The sequence below is a fragment of the Chlamydotis macqueenii genome, chromosome 5 (assembly GCF_036417535.1).
Source record: "Chlamydotis macqueenii isolate bChlMac1 chromosome 5, bChlMac1.mat, whole genome shotgun sequence".
In the NCBI taxonomy this organism is placed as follows: domain Eukaryota; kingdom Metazoa; phylum Chordata; class Aves; order Otidiformes; family Otididae; genus Chlamydotis; species Chlamydotis macqueenii.
The window spans coordinates 24,176,229-24,193,185 of record NC_141560.1 but is presented as its reverse complement, the minus strand read 5'-3'; the positions used below and the strand labels follow the sequence as shown (position 1 = coordinate 24,193,185).

At 40.7% G+C, this 16,957-nt stretch overlaps 1 protein-coding gene across 1 annotated transcript in view; it reads left to right on the top strand.

The window, feature by feature from the left end:
- NRXN3 (neurexin 3) overlaps positions 1-16,957 on the top strand; it is a 1,051,320-nt gene that overhangs the window by 361,762 nt on the left and 672,601 nt on the right. Inside the window, exons 10-11 of the mRNA XM_086748180.1 lie at positions 4,959-5,162; positions 12,384-12,410. Coding sequence (XP_086604306.1) covers positions 4,959-5,162; positions 12,384-12,410 — 231 coding nt within the window. The remainder of the gene's footprint in view (positions 1-4,958; positions 5,163-12,383; positions 12,411-16,957) is intronic.

Here is a 16,957-nt window from a genome sequence, read left to right as displayed (position 1 = left end):
CCCAGGACCCCATGTCAGCCCTCTGGGGCCATCAGGCCTTACCCCAGAGATGCCATAGCAGGGCTGGTCTCCAACTCCCCACAGCCCTGCCTGGCCATGGGCCCCACCAAGTCCCATCCCTGTCACCATGACCCTGCCCGGCAATCGTGATGCTTGATTTTAGTCCTGGCCTGCGGATCAACTTCCCAGCCTGACTCCTGGACCTGCCTCATTGCCATGGTGTTTGCTGGACTCTCAGTTGAACCCAGCCACCATCCGCAGGTCTGTTGTGCTCACCTCCTTGGATGTGTGGGGCAGCCCTGGGCAGCGATGCCTCAGGCCTGGGAGCCCCGCAGCTCCCAGCTCCCATCCTGCCGGATGACATGCAAGGTCGTAACTGCTTGTGAGCATTTAAAGTTCCCATTTTATTTTTCCCACCAAAAATGGAGCATTATCTCCTGTGTCTTAGTGAGATTTCAGTCTAAGTTATTACATTTGGGCTCCCCAAGTTACTTGACAGACTTGTATTCTTGAAGCTCATCTGTATGGAATCCACTTGGACAGGAATGAGGATTTATCTTTCTTTTTTAGGACCTTTTTTCAACTCTGGGTTTTTGTTTTGTTTGTTTTTGTGGGGTTTTTTTTGTTTGTTTGTTTGTTTTAAGTGTAATTTTGGTTTTCAGAAAATCAGGACTGTTTTTATTTATGGCCATGTGTCTACTAGTGGATATGGGAGGGAAAGAGCTGTGCTGCGTTTTGTCTGGTTTGTGGATACAAAGTTTTAGCACTTTTCCTTTAAGGGTATTTGAATTTTTGCAATAAGGAGGAAACAATTGGTCTATATTCCCCTGTAGTTTTGAACCAACATACCTGTTTTCCACACTTGCTCCTTGCCCAGTGTCTCGTGCCTCTCCAGTTGGTGACACTTGTCTCTGGAAACTCGGCACGGTGGGAGTGGGAGGCAATAGCTGGCTCTCACAGATGTAGCTATGGAGAATATGTCATGTGCCCTGAACTGCTGTTGTTGGTGACTTCAGCTAAACTTTTTGTGAACGGAGCATATTTTTTTCCTTCTTTTTTTTTTATTTGCACTGTCATCTTTCTGGAAATTTCAGGAAGAAAGCTGTACTGTATTCTGGGAGGCAGGGGAAAGAACAGGAGACTACAGAAAAACTAAAAAGGAGAAGAAAGAAAGAGGCAAAGAATGGAGATAAATACAAGAGAGAGATTAGAAAGCAGGAGAAAGAGCATGAAGAGGTCTTGAATAGTTTTCTGTCTGTATTCTAAGAATACGCCTGTTGCCGTCTCTGCAGGAGGTTTATGCAGAGCCTTGTGAGGAAGCAGCACTGAATTGCTCCTTTGGATGCTGAGTGTAAAATTAAAGCTGGCAGGGTCTCGGAACACAAGACTGGGAAGCTAATCGCTCCTAATAACATATTGATTTTCACACATCTCTGGCATTGTGTCAGGATGGTTTTGAATCAGCACCTGGTTTCTTCCTCTTCACATCTCCAAGCTAATGGCAATGAAGCTTCTGGCTTTGAGATCGCAAGTAAATGCCACTCTGGATGTTTTAGTCTGTACAGATCTGTGGGTCTCTGAAACGTGGTTACACTTGTTGCTCCTATGCATGTGTCTGTGAGACATCCAAGTATAATAGCTACCTATAAGTAGAAGAGTGGAAGAAACGTGCATGTATTTTGCACTTGGGTAACTGTGCTGCTGCCTGTGTTTACGGTGCTGAACAAAAGCATTACAGACCTATTGCTGCAGGTGGCCAAGGACAATCGAATGGATGCCTGTATTCAGGTGGAGGTCACCAGCACAGGTGCCTAGGAGGCTGAGGTCACCTACTTGTTGGCAGGTTATATTCTACGCCGAGCAGATTTGCTGTATGTGTTGCTCAGCTGTAATGTGCCTTCCTCAAGTTTGGGGGTTGACTGTCAGGTCAAGAAGATTTTATTTGTATGACTGCTACTAGGGCGATACTCTTCTCTGAAGAGGTATTTTCATAGCTGGAGTGAACAGCTTGCAAGGAGACATGCTGAAAAAGCTCCCAGATACTCCAGATGGTGAAGACTTCCAAGGTGAGAATGAAATATCTTTAATTTTAAAAGATGTCAAGTGCATAGGCAGTCTGAGCTGAGCCAGGCTCAGATCAGCATAGAGCACACACAAAAAGAGAAACTCATCATCTCCTATGGTTGTGAGGAGGCTGTTTCAACTATTTCAGGCTGTTTAATTTTATCTGCTTAATTGTTACAAGGATTCATTGCTCCCTGTTTGTAGCAGACTAGACAGAGAAGGGACAGTAAATACCTGACTTAGGCTACTGTGGGATGTCAGTTGAAGCACTGTCTAGACTTCTGTGCCATCTTCAGCAATTCTGGGTGTTCTTCAGGTCCTTCTTATGTAAGTATAACAATAATTGTTGGGATTTCTTGTCTAAATACAGTAATTTTGAGGCAATGGGATCAGTGGAGGTGAAGGACACAAATTCTTTTTGAAGGGAAGAGAGTCGTTATTACCATGCTTTTGGTTTGCTTTCTTCTAGTGTCTGCAAAAACCCCTCGTGTTTCCAAAGCACCTAATGCATGATGCTGTGGAGAAGGAAGCAGCAGAGCTAGGGCACTTGTGTCACCTACTCTCACTTGTAGCCCTGATATTCTCCAACCCCCTTCTTGCAGCTATTCTGGCACTAGGGCAAGCAACTGTTTCATGCAAGGCATATCTGAGCTGAAGGCGTCAAAAGAGCCATTTCATGCTTGACTGCATTTTCTAATACAATCCGCAGAGAGAGGAAAGAGAGCAAGGAGGGTTTGTGTGTACACACGCATTGCCTTTGAGTGTATGTATAATATACAGTACATTTAATTCCAGCTTGCAGCTGTGGGTTGCAAGTAAGAAGTGCAGACGTGAGGGGAAAGAGAATTGTGCTTTAAAAAGAATAAACTGTTCCCCTACCTTGAAAAATAAGCTTTTTTTCCTTCTCTGTGTCTTGGCCAACTGAAGATGTGAATCCCCAGGGCAGCACTGACAGCTGGTACCCAGAAGGTGTACGTATGGCTGACTGGGTGTTGCGTGTAGAGAGCTTTGTGTGTACAGACCATGAGAGTGTGCGGGGAGTGCAGCTGAGAAAACTGGTGAAGAGGGATGCTGTTCACATCCATCTTGTTTTAATGGTGCTCCCAGAAAAGTTTTCTTCTAGGTGAGTTTGTGTGTTCTGTGACCAGAGAGGTGCTACGTACCAGCTATTAGTGTGGTGGGTTGCTGCAATAGCACAACCGCAGTGATCCCCACCAGATGTTTTGTAACCATATACACATCTCCTCTGTCACTTTATCAGCTTGATACTTATATCCTTATTTATCTCCTCATTTGCATATTTGTTACACACTGCAGTTCTGTTACTGGCCATTGTGAAGCCAGCCATGGGTCCTTTCCAGCATGGACATATGGCTGTTTCCTCAGTTTCTCATCCATGTACCCCGCTCTAGCATTTAACATATAGGCATTGAGGGGTTGTAAGGATTGGCTCTGCCAAGCTTGTTGTATCCCTCTAGAAGTTCTGCTCCTGTCAGCATGAGTGGCCTGGCTGGGAAATATGGGACAAAGGGGTGAAACATAAGGAGAACATCTAGATTGCAAATGCATGTTGTTGCAGTTGGGGTGTTAGCTTTGTGGGGTGTGTGTGTGGGCCTGACAATAATCCCAACTGTTTGAGAAAACTGTAGCTAAACTGAATGGGGCACTAGTAAGAGTGCTTCATGGAGCAATCCTCCCACGTGCCTAGGGAGCACGTGGTCTTCTTTTTAACCTCTGGGATTTTCATATGTAGTTTTGTGGTAGAAGTCCTACATGGAGCAATCTCTACAGCTCTGCCTTTGACAGGCGTTGGCTGCAGGGAGAAGGAACGCTATGATTCTTGAATTAATATATTTATGTAGATTTGTAAATTTTCCAGATAAAAATGCTTTGGGGCGTATTCCCGGACTGAAACAATGATTGCCATGCTGTAGTAGTTGCTGCAGTTCTATCACAAGACTTTAATTCTGTTTCCTTAGAGAAGTATATCAGTTTCTGCAGGCAAGACCCTGAACAAATAGAGAATGTTAAGTACTACAAGTCCTTTCCTCAGCTGAACTTCCCATTTTCTTTGACATCGTCAGAGATGATAGCAAAATAGAATTTATTTCCGTGCTGTTTTTTTTTTTTTCTTTTTTCTCCTCCTAGCTTTCATTGTGCCTCCTCCTGACTTTTCTTGTGTTTGAATGACACTTAAACTTACAATGTAGTTTGGTTTGTTCCTTTCTTTATTTGCATTGCAGTGCCATCGGTTGTGTCAACAGAGCTCTACTAACATTAGTTGTTTGTAAGGAGGGAGAAAATATAAAATCACAAACCGACACAAATCTCATGTAGAAAAGAACTGTTAGGAAACTTGCTTCATACAGGTGTTGTTTTTCTTTAGAGTGCTAGCAATGAAATGAAGTTCCTCGCCAAATAAGCACTCTTAAGAGTGCCAGAAATGGGAACTCTGAGCCTTTAAACAAGACTAAGTACTCTAGTAGAAATGTTGTAGGCTTTTTTTAAAGTAGTCATTACAGCTAGTGCTAGGGAAGGCTGGACTAATGGAGGAAATTGCATTTTCTGGAAGATGTGAAAACTGAGGCTTTGCCAGCTCATTATTACAAAAGGGCCCTGTGCTAACGCACTTGTCCTTGGGTATTGTGTCTCCATGGGTACTGCTGCCTCCAGTTGTGGTCAATACAATTTCTTTATGTTTGCTGCTCATGCTTGTCACACAGGGTTACTGGATGCAGTTGAACAGTTGCTGTGTTTTTCCCCAGTTCCATACCTTTCTGTGGTTTCTGTAAAGGCAGTGCCTTGTGATAGATGTCAAGGTTCTTCAGGAGTGAAGATTGCATAGAGCTGTAACTTGTTTTAATTTTTTGCAATTGTTTGCTGATTCCTTGCAGAGGCCTCTATCTTGAGCTATGATGGTAGCATGTACATGAAGATCATCATGCCTATGGTCATGCATACAGAAGCAGAAGATGTGTCCTTCCGTTTCATGTCCCAGCGCGCTTATGGGCTGTTGATGGCAACCACGTCACGAGACTCTGCTGACACTCTGCGCCTGGAGCTGGATGGAGGCCGTGTCAAACTTATGGTCAATTTAGGTATCGTATAAAAACCTTCCACTGCCCCTTCACTGTTAGTTTGGGCTTGTGATTAGTGTTTTTTTAAAATAACTTTGTTTAATTTTTGTTGGTTTGATTGGATTGATTTCTAAAATAACTGCTGAGACCCTCATAATGATATTCTGTTGCGGAGAGAAATTCTCTTCTGCATTACTGCATGGAGATTTGCTGTCAGTTCTTTGTTTTGGGCAGTGCTGATTTTTAAGTTTTTAAGTTTCCTTTCTTGGTCTGGGACTCGTGAGCTCTGTGTGAGACATGCTGCTTGGTCCATCTTTTGATTAGTTACATCCCTCATTCATTTAGCATCACTCAAAACAGTCAAACACAAACATGGGAAGGAAGCAAAATGGGTATGGTGGCAAGCAGAAGTCCTGTGAATCCCACGCCCTTTACAGAATTGGTCAGCATTTGATACAGCCTGGTCTATTTTACTAATTTGCTAATTATTTCTATTTTCTAATTGCTATATGTTTCAGCCTTTAGGGCTTTTTATATCTGGTAAAAATGCCTAGTTTTTTAAATTGTATCTTTATTAAAATGAAGATGACAATAATAAAAATGCATTCCCCCTCATTCCAAAGGGTCGTGTTTTGTCTCCTTAGAGTTACGCTTTCCCAGAAAATTATTAAAAAAAAAAAACAAATCCAACAATAACAACAGTGGAAAAAAAAATAATTCAGAATGAACATGCCATTAGATTAACCTCAATCCATTTTCTTGACATTGTTTAAGTATTGTACTGAATGACAAATAAGCTTTTTAAAAGAATGAATGTGCACGACTTGAAGCTTGCTTTCACTTTTCACTGATGCAACTTGTTTCCGGTGAATTCAGGAATGTAAGTAACAGAGATTCTGAGTCAAAGAGGCAGAACTATCATGATACTGTGAAATATAAAACATAATCTAGTATGTAGAGGACTCTCTATGAAGATGTGTACGTGGCCTGTGAAGACTTGTGTCAACTTTCAAATTCTAAGCCCCACTGGAACAAGTTTCACATTTTTTGAGCTAACAGTGTCAGCATCTTCAAAGCCTTGCTATGGTGATATCAGGAGCAAGCCATGTGCTAGCTTTGTTTGTAGAGAGCAAAAGAAGTATTATACACTGACACATGTAGTAGTGGCTCTTGTTTTTTTTAACTCCTGTCCTAGCTTAGATATTTTAAGTTTATTAAGGTCTTGCTGTAGCACAGATGAACTTGAGTGGTGATTTTAGGGTTCCTCATCCTTACCTGGGCGATATGTTGTCCAGCATTTGTCCTCTGGAACTAGCTTGTTTTTAAAAATTGCTTCTAGTGTATTTCTGGCTTTGAAAGTGCAAGTCAGACCTTAATATCTGCGTTTGGAATAAAAAAGCAAAGAGAAGAAGATTCATTTCAACAAGTTCATATCTCTTAAAAGCAAAGAGTCTCCATCTAAAGGGCTATAGAAACCCTTGCTTTTAAAAAAAAAAAAAAAGTAGTGTTATAGAGTTCCTGTTTGGAATATATATATATATATATGTTCTGCTTAGCTTGACTGAAGAAGTGTAAAGCGCTATTGAGTGTCTAGCTAGCATAGGAGCAGTTGCTGTGCTATCTAGACTGGCCTAGCGAACAGAGGGAATAGATAAACTTTGGCTATGACAGTAATTTCTCAAATAAAGAGAATCAGCACTCTGATGATAGCCATCTCCGCCTATATTAACTTTAAGTGAAGGAAAATTTCATAGATTTGCAGGGTTTCTCTGGAGAACAGCTCAAAAGAATTGCTGTTGAGCAGTCTCATATGTGAAAAGAGAATCTTCCACAAAACTCCGGTGCGTGTGTGTGTATATGTGTCTGTGTTTTCTTCTGATCTAATACAACTGGTGCTAATAATCTGGAAAAATGAGATTTTTTTTTTTTCTTCACTGTTTCCTTTCTTGGCAATTACCACTAGCCATTTTCTTCTCAGAGAATAAACTTAATCACTGGAAGACTGGCAGTGCCGTGCTTCTGTTGAGGAAGTGATGGGGCAGCTGAGTATCTGCTTAGCTCTACACTACCCCCTTGTAACCCAGAGCCAGTTCTTTTACCTTGCATGCCTTAGTTTCTCTCTTTGTTGAAGAGAGACTACTTTGCATCCTGCCAGAGATGTTGTAGTATTATAGTAAGTGATGCTTCTGTCGCCTTTGATACTCCTGCATTAAAAGTACTACAGCATGAAAACTGCCAGACTTCATAAAAAAAAATATAACTTTTTCTTCTGAGAAAAGTACCACTTGTTTTTCTGTGTTATATCTTCATCTGCCTTTAAAATCAATGAGAACAGGGGGAATTGCTCCTTCTGGCTGTTCAGGGCCTCCTAGACTTAAACCCTATGTGAATACCAGGAAAGTATATTTAGATTTCCCTGAATATACGTAGAATTTTTTACAACATACTCTTTCCTTTCCAGTTTTCCTTATATCATGCTAACAGACAATATTTTCCCTCAGGGCCTGTCAACATTGTGTGCCTGATTGGCATTGGTCCAATTTAACGCTTTTAACACTTTCTGGGGTGTGTTACACCATCACCTAGCCTAAAGGTGGACTGTTCAGCTCTTACTATCTGGCATCTAAAAGCCATGGCTAAATAATTGATATATGGTCTACACATGTTTGGAAAGAGATGTGTCACTGACAGTTTAATACAGGGACAAAATCTGGAAACCAAGCCCTGTGTTAACTGAAAGCTATTTTTGTGTAGTTGCAGGGACTGAAGCAATGTGTATGCCAGGTTTGCCAGCTTCTCAGCTGGAAACTTTTATGAGGTTGAATCTTCCCCTAAAAGTGACTACAAGCTGCATCAGTGGAAACCTGTCAGCACTCTCCTTCTATGCCCAACTCAACTGAAGGGTAGTTTACACTGTTGGAAACTGGATTGAGCTTCACCTCTTCTCTTTTCAGATTTATAAAGCTGTCAGTTATATCCTTGACAGAAGGAAAGTCCTATTTCAAAATCATCAAAGTCACCTTGCTGTTAAAGAAACAGAATTTGAGGAGGAATGACCTTAACAGAGCCATTCATTTTCGGTTGTTTACTGTACATCACATCTAACTCTTTAAGGAGACTGTTCATAGCCAAAATGTCACAAAAAAAAGAACCAAATATTCATTATCTGACCCTGCCAAAATCCCCTTACCAGTGAGGAACAGTCATCAGCACCACTTCTGGAGACCTGAGTATGCTTGGTGCTGACTGGCTACATGTCAGCATCCTCCTGAGTGTCTAAGCCTTGACTGGTGTGTGTAAACAGACTGTTTTGAGTGGTGAGTTATATAATTGTGCCTTTCTTATAAGTCATTTAATGCTATTACTAAGAGCTGTCTCTTTCTTCTCTTCTTTGAACTGTTCCATTTGATTACTAATTATAATTTGTGTGGTTATTAAGGTCTTTCCTATGTTGTTTTTTTCTTTATTTCTTTATTTCTTTATTTATTTATTTTTTTAAACTATTCTGTGTATTTCAGTTGTAAAGCTTTCCCATACCCCATCAGCCATGGTAAATCAAAAGATGGTATTCAACCCTTCAAAGGCCTGAAGCCTGCGGCCCGCACAGCAAACAGCCCTGAGAACAGAGCGTACAGAGCAGCCTGCAGGGGCTGGCATATCCCACCCACCTCCCCAGCACTCGGTCTCCAAACCAAACAGGATGGATCCATGTACAGCAGGCGTGGGTGGGCACAGGCAGCTGGGTGCTTGCTGTAGAAGGTGGGAGGGAAAGGAAGAGCAGTGATGAATAATTCTCTAAGAAAGAAGGGTGAGGAAGCTGTTTCAGACCTTTTCAGTGTGGGTGCCTGAGGCGCTGCAATCTGCATGTTGACAGCACGTCTCACAGTAGTTTGAGTGTTTGTTGTGTGAAGATTAGAAGCCCAAATGTGATACAGATCTCCCTTCTGTTGAGAAGGACTCTGAAGAAATGAGTCTAGAGTGGAAGAAGAGAAAGAGAGAAATTAAGCAAATCATGGCTTGGAACATGCTTGGGAATAATTTCTGATGCTGAGGTGATGTGCAGAAAGGCAAAGAAATGGCTGGTCCTTCGCTTTTTTCCCCTCCCATTGATGAGTGGGAGGATAACAATGTCACCAACTTTGATAAAAGAATATTTCAATTCTTTTTCTTGCTGGCCTGGCTCATCTTCAGGGCACTAGTGACTAGAATAAGTACTGCCTGCTGCCTGTTAATCTGGGTCAGTTCTGTTGTAAGGAACTGTAGTCATCCCTCTCTCCCATCTTTTCCTAAGATATCTCCTCAGGAGTGTCAAAACATCTTTGCCTTCCAAAAGCAAAGTTTATTTTGTCATTTCTATATACAAACAGAGCAGACGCATTTTCTGTTTTTCTTCTTTTAATGTGTGTGAACTTCTATGTCAAATTTCCTTTTGTGTGAATTGAACACTCAGACCTGCAAGTGTATGGCTGTTCACACTGTTTCTCATTAATAAATTTCTTTTGTATAATCATTGTGTACAAAGGCCCTTGATTTTTTTTTTAATTGCCATAGAAATGCGAAAGTATTTATCAGCTGCTAGTTACAGGTGGGTGCACAGTCTGACTGCATGGAAGCGGAAGAAAGGCAAGGAGCCACACTGTGACATGCAGTAAGAGTGTGCACAGGACCTCCTCTGGCTTTTCCATAGGAAATAACCTAGAGTAGGCTTAGAAGCGGTCAGGCCCCAATTATCTTTCTTTTCCTAGTCTTGCTTTAAATGCTCGTCCGTAACCACATGTTGATACCATTCAAAGGAACCAAGTCTCGTTCAGAAGCTGGTTCTTCTGCAGTGCTATGGAGTTTCTGCCAGGCACCCCATTGCATGGCCTTGCAGAGCCTTTTTGCTCATAGGATCTGGAGATCTAATAGCTCCATGGTAGTTCTCAGGGCAAACCCTTCCGTGACCTGGTCTCTTACTGGCCTTTGAAATAGAAATCTAGCTGCCAGGATAAGGGCTACACTGGTTTTCAGTTTGAAACGTTGATCCCTTTTCCTGGAGAAGCCAATGACTCAGCTTTGGGGTAAGCCCTGGGAGGTGCAGTTATTTTGGCATCAATGCAGGGGAGGAAAAAAAAAAAAAAAAAAGGCAAAACTCTGTGCAGACATCAATATCACAACAAAGGTTTTAGTTTCTAACTTTGATGAATTTTGCCAGCCACAGACCAGCCATGTTTACCTTTCCAGCACACTTATTGTTTAGCCATGAGAAATTCCCCTGTTGTTCCAGCTGTAACAACTCTCTTGATCTCGCTTGCTTGCAGTGAGACTTTGGAGTCTCTCTCACTTTTGCTGTCACTCTCCATCAGGTCACAGGGTGAAGTTCCCCAGCATGTACTTCAGAGCTCCCCTTACCTCACCCAGCTCCTACAAGGGATATAGCCACCACTGTACGGTGATTGTACCAATTGCTCCAGGGCTGTTTGCTCCCACTTTTCTGTTGCGGTTGACGACACATGACAAACCTAATCGCACAAAACCAAACCCAGATTTTCTCAAGAGAAGTTCTGCTTGAACACAGACTCTCTCTGGCTGTACTGCTCCTGATTGGTGTGTCCCTGCTCATTACAGCTCTTTATTTAGAGACTCTTTTTCTTTCTCCTCTTTCACGTTTTAAGAACTGCATTTAGTTTCAGCTGCTGAAATAATTTTCCTACACTTGTCTGAGTAGACACAAAATTGGTCTGTTTAAGCAGCAAACTGCATTATATTTCTCTGCCGTTCTGTGTAATCTCTCTTGCTGGGCCATATCTCTGTAGTAAATACGACCGTCCCTGCTAGACAAAGCTTTAGATGTCCAGACAGGGGGTCCAGTAACATGGTGCTATTATTTCTGGCCTTTATTTCCTGAGAGAAGGTCAGCATGGCGTAAGATATGTAATAGCACTGGTATGATAGCTCTTGCCCATGTCAGATGCCAGAGTAATGGATGTTCACAAGACTATAAGTAGCGTTTATAAACCTAAGGTCCTCTTACGGGTTGTATCCTGAGATATGCTGAGCATTAGTGTGTTAAACGAGAGAAGCAATGCTCAGAAGCCCTCTAGCTCAGGCTCTCCTGTGTCAATTTGTTCTTTTTTTTTTTTTTTGTGCAGAGTCCTGTGTTATCATTTATTAGATTCCACAAGCATAACTCTTATTTTTCTTTCCATGTACCTTTCTTTGTTCCCTCCCTTGCCTGTAACCTCTGAATGAAGCAGGGCCAGCAAAGGTTCCCAGATCTGCCACTTCACTGCCCATTTCATCTTCTCCCTGAACGTTACAAGCATCCCATTCAGTCTTAGCGTTCAGACAGCAAGGCGAGATTGGGCTTTGAGGAACTGGCAGGGCTGGGGACCTTTGAAAGAAATCCCGTCCCCTCCCCAACAAGCGAAAAATGTACTCCCAACCTCCAAAACTAGCTGAAATCTGGGCTGGGCGTTCGTGCGGTTAGTTGTTTGCAAGTGGCCATTTTATGATAAGACACAACTGGGCAGTATTATTAACCCTTTCCTCACCTGAATGGACAGTGTCAAATGTGTCTGTGCACATATTAGAAAGCATTCTGGGTTGGCACTAGGGGAATGAGATGAGGGTCTGTCTTTGGGAGAGCTGGAAAGGGTTAAATATTGCACCAACAAATCTCATAGGCTGATTTTAGCGGTATTTTATGTTGGACAGATGGTATATTTATGCAATAACAATACAAATTAATTCAAAAGAAACCAAGTGTAAAGGTTGACTTTGAGCTTCAAGCTTCTTAGAGAAATTGCTAAAGGTCTTTAAAAAGCAGAACGACACTAGAGCATGACTTGCATTTTGAGGGAGATTTTCTTTGTGCCATAATTGTCAATTTTTTATTGTAATTCACATCAGTTCATGGTCTGGAGTGGAAGATACTCTTAGATGCATAGATTTTTATAAAAACAAAATAGCTTTCTATGTCAACATGTGGATATATATGCATATTGGTATATCTCTCTATACATATGTGTATATATATGCGTGTGTGTGTATATATATATATTTATGTAACAGATATTTACGTAGAGTATACTGTACATATACACCCACTCCTGAACTTCTACAGAATGTATATAAATATAAAATGGCCACATCTCTTTGCGTGTGTCTGTCCCCGGAAGGGTGGACTGATTGTTTTTGGATGTCTGCAGCTGTTACCTTGAAGGATGCAATTTCATCTTTCATTTATTTTTCCCCATCTAGACTGTATCAGGATAAACTGTAACGCCAGTAAGTTTTCCCTCAAGTTTCATTTTGTTCTCTTTCTATATATATTAAAATAACTTTCTTTTCTTTGCTGTTTTATAAGCTGTTTTTCTTTTAGTTTCTTTTTTTTCCCCTTTATTTCTTTTGAAAGAAAAACCTTCTGAAATTGAAGGGTTGGGTGGGATATGAAGCTGAAGGGGGAGGGAAGACCTTACGGTGATTGTACGTGAAAATTTTGTTAGGTTTCTCCAAGGAGGAGATGAACTGTTATTTCATAGCTTTGCAGAAGAGCACCTGAGGAACCTGATGAGCTGATATTGTATTTCACTGGTAGCCTCTTGTCTTTATGAAAACTTATAAAGAACCACATAAGAATAACAACAGGTACTGTATGCATTTCTCCACTACAAAAAAGGCATGAGTATTTAAAAAACAAAACACCTCCAGCTCGCTTTATTTCAGAATGGTGACAACTTAACCTGGTATTTATTCAAAGTAATTTTTTGGGGGTATAGAAGAAGGAAAAATTAGATCTTAGATTTTGAATATATTATCAAGAGGTATATAATAAACTTGTATATAGCATTTACCACTCTTAGGTTTCTATAATAAATTCCAGCTGAACTGTTGAGTTACTGAAGATCCTTTTCAGTTTGTACTAGTAGGGAAGAAGGCTTATAAAATCTCTGAAAAAGAATAGTAAAAGGTGGTATCCAATTTTAGACTGGTTGAGAAAAAAAAAATCTTTTCCGTTCTACTTCAAAGAGCAGGTCGAAGTTGATGTAGGCCTCAAAGTAAAAAGCACTTCTCGTAGAATGGAGTTGTTTAGATCTCAAGTGTGCTTTGATGCTTATCTTACTTGAAACCGGATTCTTTGCTGAATTGGTAGATCCTCTGTGTTAGTTTTTATGTGGAAAGATGTATGTAGTAGGGCTAGACATGGAAATGGTATAAGGGATTGAAAGGCAAGGATGGTCCATGTGTTTTCTAGAGGCTATGGTCTTTTTGCTCACCAGTGAGCCTCATCCAAGACAGCAGGAAGGTAGAAAGAGGTGTGTTGCAGCCCCAAAAGTGAATGCAGAGCTTTAAAGTAGCAGAGACAATTGTATAGCAGCACTGAGAGTAGCTTATTGTAAAGCATTTTCTTAACAGCTTTGCCATAGTTTTGGACTAAGAGTAAGTTTGTAGACAGCAAGAGCAGTTTTTTTTTTTTTTCCCCCCCCCATGTACAATATTTGTGAAATCTAAAAGGTTCTCACTGGTTGCAGACAGAAAAAAGAATGCACACATTAGCAGACAATAGATCAGCTTTCCCTTCTGGTCACTGCCAGCTGATTGAGATCCTGCTTTGCAGGGAAGTGGAAGCAATTAATTTCTTGGTCATGGGAGGTGGTCCCTGGTAGCGTGTAGCCAGTGACAAGCTGCCTGATGTGTGATTATTTCAGCTGTGAGCCCTGATGTGCTGTAGGAACTTGATCATGAGTTCACAACATTGAGAGCTGCAACCTTGTTCAGCCCTATTGCTGAGCTATGTGGGATTAGTCCTGTATGGTTCAAAGCTTGACAGCTCTTGTTGAATTCTTTTTGCTCTTTGAAGTTTTAACACTGTATTTCAAGATAGAGTGGGTAAAAGGAAAAAGTGTCTTGAATCTCTGCTGTGATTGCCAGCTTTTAGCCAGCAGCACAGGATATTTGCATAAAAATAGCATCTTTTGCTTCCTAAGAGTTCATATGCTCTTGCTACTTAGCCACCTGTAACTCTGTCTAAACACTTGCACCATAGTTCCTGTTGATGCCTGTCGTCTGAGCATCCTTATCAGTTCCTCTGGTACTGGACAACAATCTGATGATGTTGTCATCACCTTCGACTTTTGATAACAGCTGGCTGTTAAAGGCTTAGCTATGGAAGACTATCTTTGGGTGGGAAATCAACTTTAGCAGCAAGGAGCAATGGTCTGTTTTTCATGCAAATCAAAATCTAGCAGTAATTGGGAGAAACATTCAAAAAAAGAAAAAGAAGGAAAAGAAAATCTTATAATCAGAGCAGTGGGAAGACAGTCTGAATCCAGTGCTTTTGTTAGTTTCCCCAGAAGCATGAAAACATCTTGAATCATTTTCTTCCATGCATTTTTAATAATTGAGTCTGTTGCATTTTTAAATACAGTCTTCCTCTGAAGCTTTGTATTTATTTATTTTAACACACTTTGGATTTTCCTAGTTTATTTTTTATGACATTTTGCTGAAAATGAACCACCCCACTCCTAGTCCCTCCAACACCTTGTTTTGTTGCTGCCTGTTGCAATGACTCTGGTCATCTGTCCTGCTTTCTAGACGCGAACCTGCTTGGAACTGATCGATGAAAAACTGTATACTCTTGCATGAATAAAATATGGTTAGGCAAGAGCAAACTAAATATCAGTGTAACCATTCTTGCAGGCACACTGACATTTACTTGTGCAGAAGGAGTTATCCACATACAGATGGGTCTGCCAGGATCTGTTGAAAAGAGCAGAAGTGTTTTAAAGTAACTTGACAAATGGGTTCCCAATCCCTTAAAGAGTTTCAGGTCAAGCAGTCACCATTGCTGACTGAATGTAAGGGACATGATACATGGTTTTGAAGGTAAACAGAATTGTACTTTTGGGTCTCATGGAACATGTAGGTTAAAGAGCCTACCGCAGCAAGCACTGAAGCTCATGCTGTTTGAGAGGAGTCTAGTGTATTGTCCCAGGTAAGCATTTGATTTTCAATATACTTGCTTTTAGTTTTCATTGGAAGGATTGAGGGTTTTTGATTGGATATTTTTGGGACATTGTGTATCTGATGCAAAATACTGTTTTCCGTCACTTCATTTCTTCTTACCCTCTCTCCGTTTCTCATCGCTGTTGTATCTCACTGTTCTGGAATGGAAGACTAACATCTTTCCTAGAAAAGGAACTTTTTTTTACTCTCTGTGCATTTATTTCAATACTTATCTCAGCCCCTCCTTTCCCTCTTGGAGATACCTGAACTGATTTTATCTGTTTGTGCATGCTGACAGAGTTTGAATTTAGAAGGATTCAACAGTGCGGTTGCTTACCTAGATGTAACTGGGTAGTAACTCTCCTTTCCTCTGACTGTAAAATCAGCACAACCAAAAGCAGGATCAGGATCCCACAATACACTATGTGAAAGTACATTGAATGATTCCTCAACATAGCGCAGACATAATGGATAGCACTATTTTGTTGGCTGGATTTATGATGAGAATAGGTATAGTCTAAATACCCTTAGATTTTTGTATACATATATTTGCATTTTTTAAATAGGATTTCCTAGAGAAGAGTAGCTCTTTGGTCCATCTCCTGTAAACTGTTTATTGAATACACAGTTCACTTTAAAGAAAGTTAAAGTTGTGGTAGTTTTATAGTTTGTGTCATAATATCTTGTGCTCTGATTTTTCTTCATTTTTTCAAAGATATCTAGTCCTTAATTTCCTTATTCCCTTTTTGGTGACCCCACTTCAGATCAGTCCAGATGGAGATAGTTTTCAGCTTTCTATCCAAAGTTAAGTGTGGAGGACATATCTGTGTGTGCTACAGATTTACTAGGTTTTGGAGGTGTCTTCACTTTGTGTTCTTTCTAGGATATTGCTTGTATTATTTTTCTTGGTCCAGTTCTCTCTCTCTCTTCCAAACCTTTTAGGTGTCGTGTCAGTAGTCACAGTCACATAGTTTGACACTGCCTTTATGGGAGGTTTGATCTTCCAAATGTAGTTGCCTTTGGGACAGTGAATACAATACTTCTGTCTTATTGCTTGTTGTTTCATAATGAGGCCCTTTCTTCTCACTGAAGTATGCCAGACAAGCCATTACCCTATTTTCATGTGACTCGTGAAGCCTCAGCAAATCCTGATCCTCTTCTCTTATCTGTTGCTAAAAGCACAAATGGAAGAAGCTGAAAAATCCCAGTCTAATCACTACTAGTTGATCCTGTGTCTCTACGAGGCCCCACTGTTAGCATGTTGTTTCAGATCCAATTAATTTTGACTGATCTTTGACAGTAGGTGACAGCTAGAATATGAGATTGATTTTCCCTTTTCAGTTGCCATGCTTACAGTATTTAGTGCATTAATTCAATGCAATGTTAATGTTTTGTTCTAGTAAGTGCCACTAACAACTTAAAATATGAACCCATAGTGTCCAGCTCTTTGGGACGGGTTTAAAGTTTTGGGTTTTTTTTGCAGGGACCCATACTGTATCATCATAAGTAAATAGGAAGCTGTGCTAATTCTAATCTAATAAAAATGTTAGAAAACCAAGTGCACTTATCTGATTCCTAGTGATGTTGCTGTCATTTTAATAAAAGCTCAACAGTACTCTAACTTGACAACATTATTTGGAAAGTGAAGAGGTGTGATTAAACATACGTATCATATTTGTGACTCTGGTATTTCCTAACACCATTTAAACGTAATCAGGAAGAAATTAATCCTTATGCAGCCTGAAAAGTGACAAGTCATTAATGTGTCATATTGTAGTGGTGAAAGCAAAGCTGGTGTCTGTAGCTCTTTAGAGCCCCACTGAGAACGG